We start from the raw sequence: 23231 nt of genomic DNA on the forward strand, positions 1-23231 counted from the left end.
TTTTTTGTGGTTTTTTTTTAAAAAAAAAAAAAAAAAAAAAAAAAAAAGCCACTTTGAACAAAACAACCAGTCACCTGTACGGTCCATCACTAAATGACACTTTTTTCTAAATTATATTATCTATGATAGGCTTATTTCCATGCTATTTTTGCTTAATTTTTTGCCTACTATGTGGTAGAGATTTGCAATTCAGATGTAGGGATGGGAATTGACGGGGTAGGGCTGGGGGTGACTGTACCATCCCGCCACATCGAGGATTTTCGAGAGTTTGGACAGGATGGGATCATCGCAGGGTAGGGCAATGCGGGGTAGGGAATTTTTCCACCCCTATCAAGATGGTGTAATTACATTTCTGCATTTCCTACCACTGCTTTACTATGCTAACCATAATCTAGGTAATCTGTCAAAATGAAGAGTTCTGAGAGTTCTAAGAGTTCTAATGTTCCTTTACCCTTTATACGACATAATTGACATAAAAAGAGTAAGTTATCATACGGACCTCTTCTCCTATGCCACTACTCATTTGTCTAAAATATTTGTTTTTGCTAATCATAAAATGTAATTTTTTCAATTCACCTGTTTTGGTAATTTCCTTTATTATTTTCTTTAATCTATTTATCTTCTTGGGCAGTGCTGAGATGCTGGTTAATTTGGGTATTCCTTGGGTTATCCTAGGTCACTCTGAGAGAAGACTTCTGTTAAACGAATCAAATGAGGTAGCATCTCAATAGCTTTTGCACGTTCCTGATCTTTGTATTGATTGACCATCTAGTAAAATTGCTATATTTATGGTTGATTGTAGAATTATGTAGTCAACAACTAAAACTGTATATATTTATTATTTTTGCAAATGAGTACAGTTTGTTGGGGATAAGACAGCTTATGCTCTTTCGCAAGGGTTGAAAGTGATAGCTTGTGTGGGCGAGACACTCGAACAGAGAGAATCAGGATCCACATTGGCTGTAGTTGCAGCACAAACCAAAGCAATCGCAGGTTTCAAATTATATACTGATCAGATAATGTGCTGGTTATGATATATTCATCCATATATATAGATAGGAAAATGTGCATCCATAACTGTCTCCCATTAGTTCTTACCAAATTCCAATGAGAAACTATTTTTATTTCACCTTTTTCATTCAGGAACTCATTTAACATCATACCTGTGGTGATGCATGATATAATGTTCTTAAAGTTTTCGACATTGTTAAAGTTTGACCCTTCCTCTGCAGAGCGAGCGTCCTTCTGGTCCAATATTGCTTTAGCTTACGAGCCTGTTTGGGCCATTGGAACGGGGAAGGTTGCAACTCCATTGCAGGCTTAGGAAGTAAGTTTGGTCCTTCTTGAACGATGGTTCAAAGGTCTGTTTCATCGCTTTCATTTCACTGGCATGCATGTCGTAGTTTTGCACTTTTGCTTCAGTTCAACTAGTTGTATATTTCTTAGAAATAAAGTTGATCTCAGTTTGTTTTAGCTACAATCTCTCAGGTATCAATAAAATACTGACGCAGCTCTGCAACTTGGTGTCCATTATTTGTACTTTCCATCTCTCACTCACTCTGCATGTGTGTGTGTGTGTGTGTGTGTGTGTGTGCATCCATTAGCTTGTCCCAAAATGTTGCATCCCAATTCATTTCTTCTTCTCATCACCCACATATGATACTAATTGTTCCTTCTCTCTGTCCGGTCCTTAGGTGCTGAGATTTTTTCCCACATTGTTTTTTAATAATAGTTTACTTTATTTTTCTTCTCTTTTTCTAGACATTGGTTATACTGTAGTATATAATTCGACATGATCATCTTGATTTGGCCTGCATATTAATTGCTAAACCCTATGAATACATGCACATAATTATTAGAATTACCAATTAATTTTGCCTCCCAATTTTTCTATATCAGGTTGACTGCTTATGACACATTTATGAGGCCAATGTTTGTTGTGTATGGGTTGATAATCATGATTTAAGTTTTGAATGTTTGATAGCCTACAGTAGGATCAACAACTACATATATGACAGGTGGAAGAATTTAAATAGCAAAAATAATGACGAGAGGTAATCAAAAATTTTAAAAGCTTCGGCAATTTAGCCCCGCCCATGTAGGAGAAGATCACAAAATTTCATTATCAATTTGGAGATTAGATGTATCTCTATTTCTTCAAACTTACAAAATATCCAGGACCAATTGACATTACAATTCTCTTTCTCTAGAGCGTCCACTCACCTTTTATGCCTTGGTTGTCTCTCTAGAGCTTCAAAGGAGGCGCTTACTAGTTCTGGGTGGCAGGTGCATTCAATAATAGAGAGCAAGCACCTATACATTTACATAGGCACCATTTTGGTCAGCTCATTTTAGCAAGAGAGTCTTGGGTAAAAATGACTGTCCCAGAAGTAAAAATGACTATCCCAGAAAGACATGGTTCAGTTTGAGTTGCACTAAAACAACTCTCCAAATTTATAGAAAATTGAATCAAGACATGAAACCTGGCAAATTGTGGCTCACCAAGAAGTCCTATGCGAAGAAAGTTTTAACATGTTGGAAGCTAATCTTGTGCAAACCCAGGTGAAATCTGAACATGGGGTGTCTCATATATAATATATATAATGGCGTGCATTATCCAAGGTTAAACAACTTAGCACAGTTAGCATATTAATGGAAACCTAAATAAAGAGCAGAATATGGCAAAGTGGATTTTTCAAATATTTTGCTGCGACATAGAGTATGAATTGTTCTTTGATCTAACTAGTTCTAAGCAAGGTGATGGGATATATGGAGCCAGATTAAGCAGTGTAATTTGATATGAGACATCAAGGATCGGTTACACCTTCAAGCTGGGTGGAGGACTGATATTTTATAGTTTGTTCTGCAATCTACTGTAGTTCTCTCAACTGCTTAACTGAATCGGTTGCTTCATGCAAGTTCAAATTTTATAGCTTTCAGACATCACTGAATCAGAAGGTAGGTTAACGTGGAGTAATTCCCTTTCAATTTTACACACGAAAGTGAATGCAACTGATACTTACAATATGCCGACTGATAAGTTCAACCGTTTCTTGGAGTCAACTTGTATTTATACTTACTATAGCCCGACTGATAAGTTCAACTGTTTCTTGGAGTTACTGGATGTGACGTCCACAACGCTACAAACATTATATTTGATAAATATTAACTTGTATTTATCACGAGATAGGATAGAATTTACTAGAGACTGCTGCAGGACACCATTTTCTTGGATGTTTTTTGATGAGCCTGTGGCACTTTAGTATTTAAGGGTCCCTTGTTTGCTACTTAACTGCCCTTGGATGTGCTTAGGTTCCGTCTTTATGTTCTACTTATTAAATTCCTAGGTCTATTCAAGATTCATTAAGTCAAAATTCACGACTAGAGGTGTATTTGATACTAGGTTCATTCTGAGCTGCGGAAATGGCTTCACGACAATATAGGTGATGAAGTTGCCGCATCTACAAGAATTATTTATGGAGGTACCAATTCAACCTTTTTCATCTATCCCTTTGTGTTGCTGTATATTGCAATATGGTTGGAATTCAGAAGCATCATTAAATACAGCTTGCTACATTTGTAGAAACGGTCAGTCTGTATGGAAATTGTGTAAATTTTCAGATTTTCCGTGAGAATTTTAGTTATGATTGCCACAGTTCCATATAAAGACATAACACCAACCTTTTTCCTTTTTTTGTGTTTTTTTTTTTTTTTGCCCTTTTGCTTAAATGACAAATGCAGGATCAGTAAATGGAGCAAACTGCAAAGAACTGGCAGCACAGCCAGATGTGGATGGCTTTTTGGTTGGTGGAGCCTCTCTAAAGGTTTACTCTTCAGATATGTCTTATTTCACCATTTCACGACTTGATTTTGCATTCTTTTAGTTAAACCTTATTTTTTTTAATCTTTGTAATGAATCAGCCGGAGTTTATTGATATTATCAAGTCTGCGACTGTGAAGGAGAGTGCATGAACTTTGAAGTTGTATATTGGGACGATGAGCATCCAGCCGTTTCTTTACTTGTGGTAAACTTTATTTGCAAGTTTGTGCTCGAATTTGTAAGTTGGCCAAATGTCAGTTGGCTTGTTTTCTTCTACCCGCCTCATTCATTAGACTTGAGACCCCCCTTTTTTTGTCTCTCCCAGTCACTAACTTGGGGGGGAAAAAAGGTGTTCGGACTACCCTATGATTTGGTTGACTAGCGTTTTTAACCCTAAAAAGACATTGCTTTACATTAGACTGTCGGAAGGCACAAGGAAATTCACAGGTTGCAGCAGGCATTGTGTTTGGGGTGTCTGTGGGTTGGATAGTTGTGATTTGGAATAGAAATCGTAAGACATTGGGTTTTCATGAACGAATTTGATGATCTTCCGGTATGTCTTCTAAACAGACTCATCGGCAACACTTCCAAAGAGTGCTAGGATGATTAATCATGTTTTTGACTGGGTTTGGAATAATGCTATTTAGCTCGATTGGTGCTAAAACACTAGTCTAGGTGGAGTTAAGTGATTGGCTCACTAAAAGGTAGAATTAAGAGATTCATTCAATTATACTTTTCATTTAATGTCATATTAGTGTCACTTAAAATGGTATTATAATATCAGTAGTGCTAAATATCGTTATTCCTGGATTTGACGTATCCTCACCACTTTTATCCATGTTTAACTGGTTCTTGATAATTTGAAATTCAATCCACTGATGCTATCTGGACCGGTCTTATCTGGTTCTTGGATTTTCAGTCTGAACCGGTAAGTCTCCTGGAACATAACTCTTATCAAAATTTCAACTTTTTAGCCATAACTGCTTATGGGTTTTGTAAAATGCCTGAATCTGATTCTTATGTGCCCATGCCTTGGCCGTAGCCTGCAATGGTCCCTGTTATCATCCTGCGCGCACTGCCCCACAGACTCCGTAATTGAAAATTTTTGGCTCCATACTATAGTTTGATAAGATGTTTGGCTACGCTTAAAAAAAATGTGAAAAATTACTTTTGAGGCTAGTTTGGATAAGCTTTAAAGTATGTTAAAGTCATCGTTTATTCACGTGCCCTTTGAAATATGCAAAGATTGAACAGTATTTTTTTGTTCTTCCTAGTCATGTAATTGGATAATACCGGGCACCTGAATTAATGTTAGATGATTGATCAAAAGGATTTGAGCTTAGTATGCAAGATTAACGAGTCAATATTAATTATTAAGTTGGTTTAAGCTACTTATTTTTCAATTAATAGTAATGACCTAATTTGTCGATCAAAATAGCCAACTATGTTAATTAATTTGAGCACAAAATCTTAAATATCAACCTGGATTTAGATAAATGAATAATGTTATTTGCAGTCGCTCACTGCGACAATCGTCTTATGTGGTATACATATGATAGTTAGTTATTTGACTCTTTAATGTGGTGGTTTTTAATTGACTTAGTATCAAATAAGTCCTTGTCATGTATATGTCACGTATGGCGATTATTGCAGTGAGTGACTGCAAATAACATTTTTTAAAAATTTGTAGTATATAGTATAGTTGATGTTGATTAGTGAACTTAATTTTGTGGTCATCACTTGCTCTTTATCCATATCTTGTAATTTGTCAATGCTTAAACTATTACATTAGACTTTTGCGTTGTCCCATTAGGCAGACTGAACAATTGGAAATTAAATCAAAGTCCAGTGATCATATTCAAACAAAAAGAAATTAAGTCCATTTTGGTACGGATTAAAATTTAGATTTTAATTTTAATCAACATTAACGATTAATTATAACCATATATTTTATGGGATTTATAAAATTTTAACTATATGTTTATGAATTTTTATTAAAATTTACCAAAAATTCGATTTTAATTTTCATCTTACAGGAGCTAACTATTCATCAAATAACAATTATATTTGTGTTACAGGGTTGCAATATGTCCGCAGAGCCAACACAAGATATGTATAAAATTTCAATTTGGTTATTAAATTTTAATTTATCTTAATTAAATTAATAAATTTTAACTTATTTCAAATTTTACTTCTTCNTTTATTTAAAGATATTGTCCTTACAAATTGGAATCTCAATGTGAATTCACCTAATTCAAATCATTTTGGTTTCTAGGGTAGTCCATAACAAATACGTAAAAAGATCAGTCATAATCAACTAAGCAATTCCATCAGTTTGGAGAACACTATGATAAAATGATGAAATATGAAATGAAAGTAAGGATAACTACTCATATGAGATGAAAAGTTTAGTGGTTGAATTGATATTTATTGAAAATTCAGAAGAAACTTACCATTTCTTAAATAATTGTAAGGCTTAATAGCACAAAACATCCTTACGTTTAATCTGTAGTATGCAGAACGTCCATACAGTTCAAATTTTTGCATTTTGATTCCTACTTCTATGTTTCGTTGTGGAAAACATCATTTTCACTAATTTTTAACTTAAAATTATTAATATACTCTCCTATTTAAACAAAACAAAAAAAAAAAGAATTTTTCAAAAGACTTAATAGCACAAAATGTCCTTATGTTTCTTATCCACCTGTTATTTTTGGAGATTCATGGAGCTATTGGCCTCCATCTCACTAAACACAACCGAACTGTCACCTAAAATGTTGGAGCTCATACGACAAATAGCTGCCATCAACCTCCAAACAAATTCTCACATACAAATTGAACGAGCAACAAATTTATATGGTCAAAATCAACCAAAAACACATCATACTGAGCGAACAAAACGCTTCTTGTTTCTGTCAATTTCAATGTTGGCAGTGGTTACCATCGTCGCGAACCACCTATTCCGACTTTGCCACATCATGCCGCACCAATTACAATAATGGGCTTCAATCAATTTCATTTTAATGTGCCCTAGGATTTTTGGACAGTTATTGCCCAATAAGAAATTAAAAGCTGTTGCTGTAAATTTTGATTTCGTGCACCTATTGATGTTTTAAGACTATGAAGAGAGGTACCCTAGTGAGTTTAGTTGATTGGTGTGTTGGGAATGGCACGGGTCTTATCGAAATAGGTAGTGTCGCTAGTATTTGCATTCAAGAGTTGAGTATTTTAGCTTGCACTTTCGACCAAATTTGTTGACATGAAGGTTGAATGTTGGATGGTATGTGCAGCGACCAGTGAGGACTTTCCGATGGTATGAAAGTTCGACAGTTTGGGTGGTGGTTAGTCGGAGTTTTTTGGCTTCTAAGGTGGCGGCCCCATTTGGATTTTAGGGCTTCGTGATGGTTTTTACAAATTCGTTTCTTTAATTGTACTCCTTTACTGGTAGAATATCTGTTGTAGAAATGCTGGTGCAAGGGTGAAATTTCTATGGTTTTCACAATGATGATAGTGTTGGAGGAGGCGGAGGGAAGAAGAGGAGAAGATAAAAAGAGAGAAATTTTTTTTTAATATTTTAATAATTTATTTGAACTCATTTGCACTTTTTAAAAATAGTGAGTTAGTCTTCAACACTTCATATGGGGGTAATAATGTAGAAAATGGCAGTTGCCCCGATTGTTGTGGACAGCGTACGTCTTTGACATGTTTCGATATCTGCGTGTTCTCGATGTTGGCCTATGGATTTTCCATTTGACCCATCTTGATGCATAAATTAAGGAGTCAGATATGTGTACTAGTCAATGGATGAGTAAATTCGTAAGTCGCAATATAAGAAAACAAAATATTGCTCTTCAATATCAATATTTATTAATAAAGCTCATGTTTGATATAGCTAAAAATCATATTTTTAGAATATTTTAATTAAAAAAATGAAATATATGATTAAAAAATTGTGAATCTCATAATATATATGTAATTAAAATTAATTGTTAATTTTGACTTAGATTAAAATCTTCCCACCAAACATAGGCAATATAATCTATTAAAGTTTTCATTAAATTTTCATGAACTTCTTGTTCCTCCATCGTCTTTCCATTTTATTTCTGCCTTGTCCATATGCATCACATTTTTTTATAAACGAAATCTTCTGAAACCTAGACATGTTACACTATTTGATTGTCTCTTCATTTGCTAAGAAATCGTGACAATCGGATTTGATTGTCTCTTCATTTGATAAACTTGGAAGGGGGACCAGCGCTGCCGCCAATAATCATCTTCTGCGAACCTCTCTGGCTCTCTCTCTCTCTCTCTCTCTCTCTCTGTGAATGCACCGAAAATTGAAGAAGCACCAGTCAACTCTACACGACACAGGAATCGGTGAAAATCCCAAGAACAATAAGCCCACGTCTCTCTTTTCGACACCTGTTCTTTCGTGCTAATATCAAAAATAGGAGGTGGCTTTTTTAACATCTCTTGATTTAAAAGCACGTTGAGATGAAATGGTTGGCTCTCTCTGGAAAAATCCACGAAAGGGTTCTTCCTCTTTCCTTCTGGTTTCACACACTTGGTGTTTGTTTATATATCTAAATGAAATTTTGCCAAGACAGTAGCTCGGGTGAGAATGTCTAGAGTCTTGATTCGTTACTTGAACTTTTAGACTCGGTATCTTCAAACTTAAGAAGAATCTCTCAAATTCTTTGATATCTAACCTTACCAAATTTTACTGCGATTTGCAGAGTTTATTGAGTGTTAGAAAGTGAAGGGGTGGTTGAATCCAATGGGGATTTGTTTGAGTACTCATATCAAAGCTGATAGCCCAGCTCACACAGGTAAATAGCTTTCCCATACTCTTATCATCTTTTTTTGTTCTTTTTCATGATTCTATGTACCACAGTTATGTAAAATCTTTACAATGTTTGTCTATGACTTTATAAGAATGTTTGCCATTTTACTCAATATAAGAAGTTTTGATATGTTGATTGTGTCAAAATCTTACTGCTCATCTAATTTAACGAATAAGAGTGAAGTTTCTGCTGTTTTTGAACTTTCTTGTATATAATTATATATGATTAGATTTTTAGCTTCTACATTTCTTTGCAAATTGGTGGTTTAGGTTTTTTTAGAAAAGCAGAGTGGTTTCAATAATATGTTTGATCTTTTCAGAGTGGAGTTCCAAATATGCTAGCAAAAATGGCAATCACATGGGAAACTCTAGTGGTGATGGGGATTTTGTGTTAGGATCAGAGCCACCTACTCCTCCAAGTGAGGGTGAGATCTTGCAGTCGTCTAACTTGAAGAACTTTGGACTTTCTGATCTCATGATGGCCACCCGGAACTTTCGACCTGATAGTGTGCTAGGAGAAGGCAGATTTAGTTCCGTCTTCAAAGGTTGCATTGATGAAGTTTCTTTTACAGCTGCAAAACCCAGGACTGGCACGGTTATCGCTGTAAGAAAGCTTCATCAAGAGAGTTTTCAAGGACACGGGGAGTGGCTAGTAAGTTTCTCATCTTCAACTTGCTACTAGCTCCATGACTCTTGGAAATTTGTTTCCTTTTCTTATTATTGGGTCGTCCTACTATTCCTACCATATTCGGGACTGATTAAATGGCCATTTTTGAGAAGGATAGTGATTGAGAGTCTTGAGATCACATTTGTAATTCTCATTCTTTATTATAGTTAAAAATCTTTTGGGATAAGTGGCAATGTTTGGCATAATGTTGAGATAAATGGTGTAACACAAAATGACACAAACAGCCTAAGTTCAAACCATCATGAGTAAATTGATTGTTTAACATATTGATAAGATACATGGTATTAGAGTAGGCAAAGGTTCAATTCAAGTCTGGCCACCCATCTGGTTAAATAAAATTGTCCACGTCCTAGGTTTTGATGGGAGAAAATGAATCTTCTACACTTGAGGAGGCATGTTGAATATATTATTTGACCTTATCTAACAACTTGAGCTTTTAGATCAAATGATTCAACATATACAGCTCTCAATGTGAGAGTTAACTATAAATCTATGTGCTTCTCTTGTAGGTTTTTGTTTTTTTATTGCTTAATATTGATCTCGTGTTTGGGCTTAGGTCTTAATCCATAACGTGATTCTAAAATATATTGTTCCATTCAAGTTTCGAGCATGTAAATTCGTTAGGATGTCTAACAGTGAATTCTTTTTCTATGGTTAACAGATTGTTTATTAAAATGTGTACTGTATTTGTATATACAGGCAGAAGTGAACTATTTGGGACAGTTTTCTCATCCTCATCTCGTGAAACTGATTGGATATTGCTTGGAGGACGAACATCGACTTTTGGTGTATGAATTCATGCCTCGTGGAAGCTTGGAAAACCATCTGTTTATGAGTAAGTTTTTTCACCTTGATCTAAATAGATATGCATGTAAGTGAACAGTAATAAAATTGACATTCGAACATATAATGTAACAGGGGGCTCTTATTTCCAACCTCTCACTTGGAATCTACGACTTAAGGTTGCTCTTGGAGCTGCAAAGGGACTTGCTTTTCTCCAAAGTGCTGAGACGAAAGTCATTTATAGAGACTTTAAAACTTCTAACATATTGCTCGACTCGGTACCTCTGCTGTCAGTTCATAATTTTCGGTAGTCTCGTAAAACTATTTCTCATATGGGCACAGGTCTAAAAATCTACTCGTATGATATGACAGAGCTACAATGCAAAGCTTTCTGATTTCGGATTGGCCAAGGTTGGTCCATCAGGTGATAAAAGCTGTGTGTCCACAAGGGTATTGGGAACTTATGGATATGCCGCTCCAGAATTTCTAGCCACTGGTACAGCTTGAAGCGCATTTCACCTTTTTCATTGTCCTATAATTGCATTAATTTCATTTGATTCTCAGTAAGCCCCAGCCCGCCCCACTGTAGCTGTCCAAGTGATATATTGACGCCAATCTCCTTTTATAATAGAGTTGTAGTTTCATTCATTCTTTCCCCCCAGAATCAGTGCTTGCTTCAAGCATTCTTGTCGTTGTATAACACAATTGCCATTTTTTTCCCCCTCATGTCAATTTAATTTCTTCAAATTAGGTCATTTGACGGCCAAGAGTGTGGTGTACAGTTTCGGAGTTGTTCTCCTTGAAATGCTATCGGGGCGGAGAGCAATTGACATGAATAGACCATCCAAACAACGAAGGCTGGTTGAATGGGTTCCCCACCTTGCCAATAATCGTAAACTCTTCCGTGTAATAGATACCCGACTTGAAGGCCAATACACAATGGATGTGGCTCATAGATTGGCTAACCTCGCCCTACAATGTATATCCACGGAGCCAAAGTTGAGGCCGACAATGAAAGAAATAGTCAAAGAACTGGAGCAACTTCAGGATATAAAAAATGTAGAGAATACTCGTAGCAGAAGAATCATTGGACCTAGACAATGTAGTCAAAGCAAATGATGCTGGTAATAAAGATGGGAATGATGCTTATCTGAGGCCTTCTGCTTCTCTACTTCACTCCAAATAGTTCTTCAATATTTTTGACAAGTATGTATTTCTTTCCACTCTGAAATTGGTAGATGGCTTAGTAATAATATGAAAAATTAGTAATATTGACCGCTGTCAATCATGAATGATTGTACAGTTGTTTTCCTAATATAATCTTCGCTTTACTGCCTGAGCTCACAGTCATGATGCTAAAAGAATTTTAGCGTTCTTGAATTACTGATGATTATATTATATACGAGTGTTGTTGCTATTTGTCGCGTGTTTATTATGCTGCACTGACTGAATTAAAGAACCTAGATATGTGAATGTTTCTCTCTTTGTATCTGATCCTATCCAGTCGAGCATACAAAGGTATTCTTGATGTTAGCTTGTCGCTGTTCATGTCCAATTTAACTCTATGAACCCTATCACACCTCGAATTCGTAAATTGCACTAAAATGTTGCAGTAGGGATGATAGAGTCATAAAACAGTAGATAAAGTGGGAAAGATTAAGGGGGTGGGGTGCCAGTTGGTGTTTTGTATTGCCATATGTGTATCTTTTATTGCCTTATATTTATAGGTATGCATATAAATGGAACTACTTTCCAAGAATCTTATCAACAATAGTTTTTTTTTTAATCAAAGAGCAGAGGATCATATCTTGATAATGGCTTTATTGAATTGCTTTTGCACCAAACTCATCCAAAATGGAAGTGAAGTGATTTCAGTTTTCCATAATGAGCCCCCCCCCAACCTGCTGGCCCTGAGAAGGAGCCAGAACAGCACATTATTGTCAAGGGGGATTCTTAGTGAATATCTCTATCAAAGATTTTGCCACTTGGGTGTTTATATCCCGAAGTCTTGGTGTTTAGTTTCTGAATGGTGTAAGGAACAAGATTTTTTTTTTTTTTTATTTTAATTTTTTTCGCGATAGAGGTGTAAAAGCCAATGGCCTTGAGTGATGAGCCAATTGAATTATTTATTTATTTATTTATTTTTTGGGGAAAAAGTGATTAGCGACTGTGCTATGCAAATTGGAAAGTCAAGTCCAACACGACATGCCTTTCTATACTTTGTACCATACACGGACACAGTTAGAGGAATAAATCAACTATATGACATGCTAAAAATTTAATACTAAAGACAAGATTACTTGTTAAAATTGTGCTTTCATTATGTCTAATTGTAGCGTGCAAACATTCAAAGGGTTAAATTCAACCTAAAATCTGCTTAAGATTAACTTAAATTTACCCCACCATTTTTCAATCTCATTGACAATGGTCACAGTTGCCACCACCATTACAACCTTATAGAAGTGGTGGTTCTGCCGCCACCATCAACGTGACTACATTGTGGTGTATGACTGTGGGTGGGGTGGAATGGGTGGTTGGGTTGGTGGGTGAGCTTGACTAAGAAGATAAAATGTTTACTTCATTTTTCAAATTCTAATATTTTTATTTTTATTATATTTATTTATTTTTTGGCGTGCGCATATTATTATGTATTTAATAGTTTTAAGTGAAACCTTTTTGAAAAGTTACGTGGTTCCTTCTGCAGTTTTCTTTTCTTTTTGCTGTTTTATTGTTTTTTTTCTTTTTTTTTTTTTGTTTTGTTTTTTTTTTCTTTTTCCCATTTAAAGAGGCTAATTATGTCATTTGACGGCCAAAATAGAGGGGAAGACCAGTTTTATTACATAATTGAAAGGTTCGGAATGGATTATGTTAAAAATATAGATTGAATATATTTAGGCTCTATTTGATTGTACCAAGTTTTTTATGGAAAATGGAAAATCAATTCCATTTTCCATCTTTTAGGTTGTTTGATAGGCTTTTTTTCTCAAGGAATTTGCTTTTTTGTTTTTCTCGAAAACTAGCAATTTTTCATGTCGTCGGTGAGAATTCGAATTCCAGTCACTATATATATATATATGATTTTCTTTTTTAAATTTTTGTTGGCAATGGAAACAAATGTTAAGAATTATTCTAAAAAAATATTTCCTTTTAATTGACTATTTTCATGTAAAACAAAGTCAAATGAACACCAAAAGATAATTGATTTTCTTGAATTTCTTGATTTTTTATTATTTATTTATTTATTTATTTTTGTAATGGAAACAAATTTCATCCTCAATACCAGTAAATTTTATCCCATTAATTGACAATTTTCACGCAAAACAAAACTAAACGAACCCCAAAAGACACTTTTATTTCAACATTTTTTACGTAGAAAATTATATTAATCAAACACAATTAATTTATAATTCTCAAGAAAATAATTTCTAGGCAATTCAATTCCTTGAAATTCATTTTCAATTCAATTCAATTCCATCTTTGCAATCAAATGGACTCTTATTTCATTTAGCGGAGGTTGGGGACAAAAAAATAAAATTTTTCCTTATTTATGTACAATTATAATGTAAAAATCGAGATAATTTTATTAATCTCTTACTAAGGAAGGCAAATTTTGTCACACGATTATTTTTTTTTTTTTTTTTTTAACGAGGTGTCCCAACTTACGCCAGACTATATATCCTCGTCCCTGAACCTCCGGCCCCTCAGCTGCTCAGGGAGGTAAATCGCAGGATGTGCCCTTGTTGGTTCCCAAGTTCCCACATGACTTTTACTCCTTCCCCAAAAGAAGTCTCCTCCATTGTGATTAATCCACCAATAATTTAAACTGTGTAGGGTAAACTTTTTAAAGTGACTGGCCCCATCGCACTACGGCCCCATACTCCAGAAACCCCACCTCCGGCCTGGCCCTACGGGTTAGTATACACCGCTTGGCCCTACACGTATGGAGGGATTTTTTGGAGAGGCACAGTACCACCATGCTGGTAAGAGGACTCGAACACGGAACCTCAGCCAGCAATGCCAATGTCCTTACCACTAGAGCAAATAGACATCGACACGATTATTATTATTATTGCAATGTTCATAAGTTGTAGCCTTGTAGAGTTTGCAATTATCTCGAATTCATCAATAACAAAATTGCTATCTTTATTTCTTCTCTATGAAAATTTTCCTATAATCAGATAAAACTGCATTAGATTTCAGAGAAGGATAAAAATGTATTTAAAATTTAAAAAATATATAAATTTATCTCGGACTTATTATTCAAATAGCAAATAACATTAGACTTTTCATAATTGAAGATTTATTGTACAATAATAATAATAATAATAATAATAATAATAATAATAATAATAAATTGTAGAATAACTTGCTCGTTTCAAATTTATTCAGTTAATACTTCAATTCATTTACTTGCATTTTTAGAGTCCCATTTACTTAGAATTTGTAGGAAATTTTTAGATAGAAACGCTCAAGGGTGATTAGATTTACTTAAAAGTTACTTTTTACTTTTTATTATTTTATTTTATTTTTTGTTTTACTTCTCGAGTAACTAATAATTTTTAAAATAATATTTGACGAAGTAAAAAGTGTTAATTTAACTTACTTTGAAGCAAGTTTCATTCGGTTTCACTTGCAATTTAATTAGTTCTAGATTTTAGAATTGAGAACAAAATGTTTGTAGTCGGACTCCAAAATTATTTAGCTATTCGTTGGATTTAAACGGAACATAAACACTCCCACCCTTAATTGGGATCGAGTTTCCAATCGAAAGGTGCATTCTGTTGTTTACTAATGAGTGACAAAAATTCCACTATCAGTTCCCCCATTGAGACAAAAAATGAAAAACTAACATTTGAGCATGCCCATCTAGAGATGGCAAAAAAAACCCATTCAATTCGATACCTATGGGGTCCCATCCCGAATGGGTAAGGGAATACCTGTCTAACCGGGTACGTGGGACGGGTATGAGATGAGGGTCATTGCCCTAAAGTGGGTATGAGATGGGTACGGGAAACATAGTCCCCGCCCCATTTAATATTAATTTCAAATATAAGTTTATATAAAACAAAAATAATTGATTTATTATCATTTTTAAAGAGAACATAAGTTGTTTTTAACAAATAGGGGAAAAAGTAATAATATTTATTAACTAAGGACATAAAAACATAAAAGCCAAAAATAAAAAAATAAAAATAAAAAATAAATGGGGCGATAAATGGAGCATGAGGCTTGCCCCGCCCCGCCCCGACCCGTCCCCGACTTAAAAGGATATGGGGTGGGGTATGGGACGTGAAAATATCTAGTGGGGCTACGGCAGCAAATCACGTCCAAAGTTTCAGAAGCTCTAATATAAACTCTCATTTCTTTAACATTTGATGCTTGTTTGCCCCTGCCAAACGAATTACTTATCGCCTTTTTCCTATTAGTTTGCTAATTTCTATCTGAATTGCCTCTTTCTCCCTTCTCTTTCGATAAGTCTCAGATTCTCATTCAAGCCATTTTCCCTTTGTTCTTTCTTTTGTTTATTGTTTTTGAACTTATCATACACTTGTGAGTTGTGATTTGAATAGAAAAAATGAATATTTGTGTGCTTAGATGTTAATGAACTTGTTTGTGATTTAGAAAGAACGAAGGACGGAACGTATTGATTGTATGCAAATGTTAAAGTTCTCTAATTATTACTATTACATTTTATTTTTCATAAAGTAGTTAAAGAATGAAATTCGTTAATCCCCGATAAGCATAAACTTTTTCAATCTTCGTATATCTAAATATATCATGTTCAATCCTTATTTAACATCTCACTAGTAAGACGAAAATGAGTTTGGACTAAACTATAATAGTAGAATATGATTTTACATTTATCAACCGCTATGTGACAATATAAAAGTCAAACAAGAAAAGATAAATAAAAATAAAGAAAGATATATTTGTTCTATTTACATCTTTTAGCAACCAAATTTGAAAATAATTTATTCATGGGTTTATGATAAATAAGAATGTAATTTAACATTTAACATTATTAGTTCTCATTTATACTTGAACTTGTTTTAAATATATTACTATAATGTCAATAGATAAATCGTGGATTAAAATCGAACAAAATCGCAAATTATGGTTGGTTTGGTTCGAAAAGTAAAATGGTTTGGAAAAATTTCAACAACATGAAATAATTTGAATTGAAAATATGGCACAAACCATCTAAATCGAATCACGTTCATCCCTAATTTTCATCCACTTTTTCAATTAAAAGTTTGAAATGATGAATATATCATTCTATTTAAATAAATGAAAAAGAAACAAAATATCTAATTGCAACCATGGTCCTTTTTTTTTTTTAAAGTGCAAAAATGAGTCCAAAATAAATTATTAAAAATGTGATTAGCACATAATGTTCATATCTTTCACCATTATTATGAAAAACGTCCATGTTTTTTATTTTTATTTTTTAACATTCTCACCCTTAATTACACCTTTAATCGCCTAGAACATCATTTTTATCAAATTTCATCCAATTTCTCAATAAAAGTTGTGAACAACGAATATACCCTTCTATTTAAATAAAAAGAAAATTAATTTTTTAATAATTTATTTGTACTTTTTAGCACTTTTTAAATTTGTTTTCAATTACCAATTTTTCAATAATTAATTTGGAACTCATTTGAAAATAAAAATTATTTCTATATTTTTAATAATGTATTTGGGACTTGTTTGCACTTTTTAAAAATAAAAATAAAAATTAGAACTATGGTTGCAATAAGTTTATTTATTTATTTTATTTAAATAGAATGGTATATTAACTATTTTTCATCTTTTAATTGAGAAATTGGATGAAAATAGATAGAATAATGGTTTGTGCAATCAAATGAGTAATTAGGGGTGAAAATGCAAAAAAATAAAAAAAAAATAATAATAAATAGGGACTTTTTCATAATAATAGGGAAATGCAGGTACATTATGTGCTAATTATCCTTTTACTATTTTATTAGGGATTCGTTTGTAGCTTTCAAAAAAAAAAAAATTGGCACAACGGTTTTAATTAGTTTTTTTTTTCCTTTTTCATTTTATTTAAATATAATGGTGTATTTGTCACTTCACAACTTTTAATTGAAAAAATGAATAAAAATAACATTTACACAATGAAAGATGAAAATTATGATGAAAATGTCAAAAAATGAAAGGTAAGAATGTTTTTCACAATAATAGTGATGGTAACAACGTTACGTGGAAATTAACTTGTATATTACTAATCTATTAGTTAAACTAAAATGCGGGTGACATAAAGGCCCCGTTTGGTAGGGATTTTTTGCCCCAAAAAATTGATTTTTTGACCGTTATTTTACTATTCAAGTTGTAATTTTTTACTTCTTCTCTCACATGTGGACCCCACTTTTTTTCTAACGGTCAAAAAATCAACTCTCAAAATCCCTACCAAACGGGCCCAAAATGTGTATTACAGAGTTGGGCTCAGGTTCATGTTGAAAAGTTTCAAAAATCATAAATTATCATATATTAATTGGTTACAACTTATTTCTCGATTACAAAATATCAAATCAACTAGTCACAATTACAAAATTAATTAGCCAAAAATTACCCTTCATCTCTCCCGCCTCACCTCACCCTCTCCACCGCCATAGACACCACCCAAATGCAACCGTTGCCTGAGATCCTCGACCCATCACTACCACCACCCTTTCAATGAACCACCACCACCACCTACCCAGCAATAACACCACCACCATCCAGGCACATATCGCACCAACACCAACACCAACACCAACACCACCCCCAACAACCTTCATCACCACCATTAGCATCACTACACCACCACCATAGCACACACCACAAAACCCACACACTACAGTGTGGTGTCGCTAATGCTCGCAGGAAGCAGGGAGATGACCGACACCTAAAACTCCAAATCGCCTCATAAACAAACCACCAAACCGCTCCCACAGCTGCTGTAATACCTCCTTTCACCACCATGCATCTCCAACAGCTCTCACTGCCACCAATGCACATCGCTCTCTTCCTTTGTTGTGTCGACCTAAAGAAGAAGAAGATCGGAACAGGAAGATCTTAAGCAACAATACACACCTAATTTTTGACAGAAAAAATCTTGTACCTAATTGTTAAAATGAGAAGTTGAAAAGTAGGTGTACATGTAATTTCCTCTTTCAATTTAAGTGTTGTTGTAATGAGCCTGTCCAAATTGGGCTAACTGTCCAAGTTTTAATTAAAAACGGCTAGTCCTATCGATTTTTAACTGATTCTACTGGTTCTCGAGCAGTTCTATGCCCACCAGTCAAACATGCAAACCGGCCCAGCACTGTGCCCAATTTGGAGGGTTTCACTTTCACCCGACTCACCCCAGGCCAATTTTAATAACTAATCTAATACTATATACCAAACATAGCTGAATAGTTCAAACGAGGATGGTAAGACATCAGCCAGCTGAAGTTGCCACAAAATTATGAACTGAGCTTGGCGACTTCACTATCCTCCAACCTCAGAAATTTCATAACTCAAAAATATAAAGTTCCATTATAGCAAAATAACAAGCAGTTGGAGTGCATTGCAACTACAGACTCAACATATTTTTACAGGTCAAAAATATTCTGATTTCGACCCGAAAAAGGAGTCTGCATATTGTCTATTTACAGCTCTAAGCAATACAGAAGATATTCAATATCTCAGGAAAGAACACAAAATTATCAGCCTATTTGGAGGCGGGAATACGAGAAAATATCATGTTCTTACCAAACCCGGAGTCCAGTTTCTCCAATCTAACTTCCCAATTGATCTGTTTCTCAAGACCATCTCTCTGAAATCAAAACCCTTTTTTTGGTTATTCTCCTGTTTTCCCGGTTCTGATTCCTCAGTTTCTTCCTTCATGTTTTCAGCTTCTTTGACAGTTTCAGGTACACATTCATCTTGAGGTGATGAGGCATCGATGATGCTCTCAAGCATCTCGACTACCTCACTCATTTTTGGTCGTGATTTAGGATGCTTCATGAGGCATTTGTTCGCAAGGGATGCAAGTTTTAGAGCAGATTTCATGTTGGTCTGTTCTTCAAGTCTCGGGTCTAAAATCATGTGGAATTTTTTAGGGTCCGAAACATATGGCCTTACCCATTCCAGGAGTTTCTGCTCGCCTCGCGGCAAATTTCTCTCGAGCACTCGTCTACCAGTAATGAGTTCATAGAGAACTACCCCAAAGCTCCATACATCGCTTTTGGCAGTGAGCCTGCCGGTGTGGACATATTCAGGGGCCGCATAACCCACTGTGCCAACAACCTAAGAAAACAATTAAGAAGAGAGTTGAGATATTAGGCAGCGTTATGGATTAAGCTATAACCCAATATCAAGCAAAATGCAAACAGAAACGCAAACGAGTAAACACCTAGATTTATAGTGGTTTACCCTCGGTAACTACTGCAGAATTTTCACTAGAACGAATAAGGAAAATTACGATAGTGATCTCACATCTCAGTCTGTACATATTTCATAAAAACGCCCCCCAATAATTTTTTCATGTTGAAGGAATATTATGGCCATTTGATACATGCATGAATGTCCAATATGCCCCCAATAAAAATTGCCTCCAGGATCGAAACGTACCACATGACTCCACACAATTCAACATGCAGAAGGACAGAGAAAAAGAATAATTTAAAGGGATATGTCAAAATTCAAATCAAGTGGAATATTGAGATCCATAAAATTTAATGATGCCCAGATAAACAAAATCAAAATGGAACTCACTGATGTTGAAACATGACCAAATCCAGCCGTTGGACCCTGTCTAGCCAATCCAAAGTCCGAAAGTTTTGCATTGAAGTCTTCATCCAAGAGGATGTTCGAAGTTTTGAAGTCTCTAAATATTAGCTGAAGAAATGAGAAAAGCATATCAAAATGTAGTCGACATTAAATATCAAGAGAAATAACCCAGATGCTGTAGTATATATAAAGCTAATGAGGGCGTAAGATTTATTTCTTCACCAAATGTTGGAAAATGCTGGTATAAGGTTTAATCACTTTTTTACAATGACGACAAGTTTTAACTATCTTTCTGATTACAGAACTACTGGTTACGATTTCTTCTTAAAGAATATAATTAATGAGTAAAGAAGTGTATGCATGTAGAAAAGAAGTTTACATGGATCAAAGTATCAATCCGATTAAGCTCTCCTAACATCTCATGCATCTGTTCTTAGAGTAAGCATCCTTCTAACTTGGGACAGTAATTTAGTAGATAAAATGACAAAGTGGAATGCACACATTGTAGATTGAACTAAATTAAAGAAGAAAGACACATCAAATGCTTGTCTATGTACTGTTTATTTATACTTAATATTCAATCCAATAGACGAAACATGTTCAAAGAAGAAAGTACAATACAATGAGAGACTTGCATTTAGAGTGGAGTATATTATTTAGTGTAAGTTTGAGAGAAAATTGAGAACAGTTAAGAGACTTGAGGGTCAGGTCGAATCATAACCTTGGGCTGTTTTCTTTAATAATTAATGGACCAGAGCATGACTACAACCATCTAATTATTTTCATGAAAATGACAATCAGATTAAGATTCTGTCCACTGCATGTGAGGCATGAACACTGTGGGGTTTGGGCCCAGGTGTTGGAGGATCATAAAGAAGTGTATGCATGTAGAAAAGAAGTTTACATGGATCAAAGTATCAATCCGATTAAGCTCTCCTAACATCTCATGCATCTGTTCTTAGAGTAAGCATCCTTCTAACTTGGGACAGTAATTTAGTAGATAAAATGACAAAGTGGAATGCACACATTGTAGATTGAACTAAATTAAAGAAGAAAGACACATCAAATGCTTGTCTATGTACTGTTTATTTATACTTAATATTCAATCCAATAGACGAAACATGTTCAAAGAAGAAAGTACAATACAATGAGAGACTTGCATTTAGAGTGGAGTATATTATTTAGTGTAAGTTTGAGAGAAAATTGAGAACAGTTAAGAGACTTGAGGGTCAGGTCGAATCATAACCTTGGGCTGTTTTCTTTAATAATTAATGGACCAGAGCATGACTACAACCATCTAATTATTTTCATGAAAATGACAATCAGATTAAGATTCTGTCCACTGCATGTGAGGCATGAACACTGTGGGGTTTGGGCCCAGGTGTTGGAGGATCAAATGATTTATAAATTTTGACAGATTCAACAAGGAATATGCTCTACCAGATGCAAATCTACATGCTGGATTCCATCAAAATGTAACAGCCAAATTTATCCACAAACGTCACAATTCAAGATAAATTGAAGTTCAGAAGTAACGTAAATATGAATGAAAGTATGAGCACCTGAAATTCCATTTCTTCGTGAAGGTAAGCTAAACCCCGAGCTGCATCTTGAGCAATCTTTAGTCTCAACAGCCATGGAAGAGGAGATGCTGATCGGGTCAATAAATGGTCCTCCAAACTTTTATTATGCATTAGCTCGTACACCAACAGCCGTTGGATTCCCCTTTCGTCATCTTCTGCACAATATCCCACTAGCTTAACAAGATTTGGGTGCTTAACCACACCCAAAAAATTCACTTCATTAATCCACTCTTTGTGCCCCTGATTACTAGAAAGCAAAAATATAAACACGTATAAGATAATCTCGAAATAAAATTAATTTCACTAAAGCTTAAGAAATAAGTTTCCAATAATCTAACAAAAAAGTCAAATATAAATATCAGAAAAGCAAAAGTATTGAATTGATTAGTTGATCGGTGACATCAAAATTTGAATATGGAGTCACTTTTCTAGAAAAGTTGCTCAACCTACGGAAAAAGTCATCTAAGCAACAAAAATTGAAAAAGAAATGCTGATAGTTAAGCATCGAAATAAGCACGCAAAATCACCTAATTTTAATAATCTACCCTCGAGAGAAACTCGAAAATGCAATAAACCTCAAAGTAATTCAAATGAATCTTCCAACAAAACACTAATTCCAGTACTATATCTAAGAAAAAAGCTACAAAGTGGCTGATAACTATTCATACAGTCGACCTTAAAATTATTGGGAATGGCGCAAGAAAAGTTAATTATTTCTTCATATCAGTAAAATAATTGCTCTGAGTATTTCAATGTATACTTTTATATGTAAAATTCGAAGTAATTTTTAGCATAGAATACCAATATGAACAAAAGGGCATGCCTGGAATCCACTGCGATTCAACTGCTTGACAGCAACATCCATCTCCGATTCAGAACCCGACTCTGAATCCGATACTTTAAGAATGCCCCGATACACGCACCCGAACCCGCCTTCGCCGATCATGAGGGTCCGGGTAAACCCTCTGGTAGCTGATTTCAGCTCGGGAAAAGTAAAAACCCGCAGATCATTGGCCCGGCGCTGAGTCAAGAACTCATGGAACCCAAACGAGTCGGTCCAGTCCCTCCTCGACTCCGAATCAAAAGCCGACCGCCGTGTATCAACGTTACTGGACGCAATACTCAGTGACCGGACCCAGGAAACCTTCGATGACGCACGTGAAACGGAGCCGTCTTGGACTTCTTCCTCATTGGGCCTTCTCTCGCCATTAGTGAAATGAAAGCATTTCATTTTCTGTATATTTCAAACACAAATATCGTGGGATTTGTAAAGTATTCGTTTTCTTGAAATAGGTAGAAGTAGAAGATAAAAGAGTCGTCAAAGACAAGCGGTTGGTTTGGAGAGATCAAGGAAAACTTGGATTTTGAACTTCAATATATAATATTGGGAACAAGTTATTGTATTCTGAAATTAGGTGAAATGTAATAATTAAATGGGTAAAGTTTTGATCATTGGAGCGGGAAAGCGAGCAGGCTTTTGTGGGTTTTGGGAGCATTTGGATGTCGTGATGTGAGAGAAAGACTGGGAGAGGACCACGATTCACGAGGAAGGCTACTGCATACTTTTGAGAGAGAGCAGTCAGCAGCGTACAGTTTGGAAAGGTACAAATAAGGGACCCGAAGTTGAATATGTAAATAACAAACCATTAAGCTCTAGTATTTTACCGCTTGTTTGTTTTGAATTGAAATATGATTTCAATTTAAGTCGAAATTAAACAATCAATATTAACAATA

General features: G+C 34.8%; 2 protein-coding genes and 1 pseudogene across 6 annotated transcripts; 2 read left to right on the forward strand and 1 right to left on the reverse strand.

The window, feature by feature from the left end:
* Positions 1–5162, forward strand: part of LOC111369654 — a 9280-nt pseudogene extending 4118 nt beyond the window's left edge.
* A 2752-nt stretch (positions 5163–7914) lies between these two features.
* Positions 7915–11553, forward strand: LOC111369655 (probable serine/threonine-protein kinase PBL9). 4 transcript variants are annotated; one of them, XM_022991250.1, is made up of 7 exons: positions 7915–8435; positions 8557–8649; positions 8984–9315; positions 10051–10186; positions 10270–10412; positions 10507–10630; positions 10886–11553. In XM_022991250.1, exons 2-7 carry the CDS (start codon positions 8598–8600, stop codon positions 11251–11253), a joined length of 1155 nt encoding a protein of 384 aa, XP_022847018.1. In that variant the 5' UTR covers positions 7915–8435; positions 8557–8597; the 3' UTR covers positions 11254–11553. The 4 variants fall into 4 exon arrangements, with proteins under 4 accessions (XP_022847018.1, XP_022847020.1, XP_022847021.1 ...); XM_022991252.1 differs by having other exon boundaries at positions 7915–8353; XM_022991253.1 differs by having other exon boundaries at positions 7915–8274.
* Positions 11554–17889: 6336 nt separating this feature from the next.
* Positions 17890–23047, reverse strand: LOC111369656 (probable serine/threonine-protein kinase PBL19). 2 transcript variants are annotated; one of them, XM_022991254.1, is made up of 5 exons: positions 22321–23047; positions 21477–21737; positions 19900–20022; positions 18895–19431; positions 17890–18181 (listed from the first exon to the last, which is right to left on the reverse strand). In XM_022991254.1, exons 1-5 carry the CDS (start codon positions 22726–22728, stop codon positions 18137–18139), a joined length of 1374 nt encoding a protein of 457 aa, XP_022847022.1. In that variant the 5' UTR covers positions 22729–23047; the 3' UTR covers positions 17890–18136. The 2 variants fall into 2 exon arrangements, with proteins under 2 accessions (XP_022847022.1, XP_022847023.1); XM_022991255.1 differs by lacking the exon at positions 17890–18181 and having other exon boundaries at positions 18660–19431; positions 22321–23046.
* Positions 23048–23231: the final 184 nt, after the last annotated feature.

This window comes from Olea europaea, chromosome 20 (genome assembly GCF_002742605.1).
Source record: "Olea europaea var. sylvestris chromosome 20, O_europaea_v1, whole genome shotgun sequence".
In the NCBI taxonomy this organism is placed as follows: domain Eukaryota; kingdom Viridiplantae; phylum Streptophyta; class Magnoliopsida; order Lamiales; family Oleaceae; genus Olea; species Olea europaea.

What these genes read in the sequence shown, in the direction of transcription:
- LOC111369655 (XM_022991251.1), top strand. Translation starts at nt 8,598, where the DNA reads ATGGGGATTTGTTTGAGTACTCATATCAAAGCTGATAGCCCAGCTCAC. An exon ending in TGATAGCCCAGCTCACACAG is followed by an intron (nt 8,650 to 8,983) that starts GTAAATAGCTTT and finishes TGATCTTTTCAG; the next exon opens with AGTGGAGTTCCAAATATGCT. An exon ending in CTAACATATTGCTCGACTCG is followed by an intron (nt 10,413 to 10,506) that starts GTACCTCTGCTG and finishes ATGATATGACAG; the next exon opens with AGCTACAATGCAAAGCTTTC.
- LOC111369656 (XM_022991254.1), bottom strand. Translation starts at nt 22,728, where the DNA reads ATGAAATGCTTTCATTTCACTAATGGCGAGAGAAGGCCCAATGAGGAA. An exon ending in ACGAAGAAATGGAATTTCAG is followed by an intron (nt 20,023 to 21,476) that starts GTGCTCATACTT and finishes TCATTTCTTCAG; the next exon opens with CTAATATTTAGAGACTTCAA. An exon ending in GAAACTGGACTCCGGGTTTG is followed by an intron (nt 18,182 to 18,894) that starts GTAAGAACATGA and finishes CTTCTTCTTTAG; the next exon opens with GTCGACACAACAAAGGAAGA.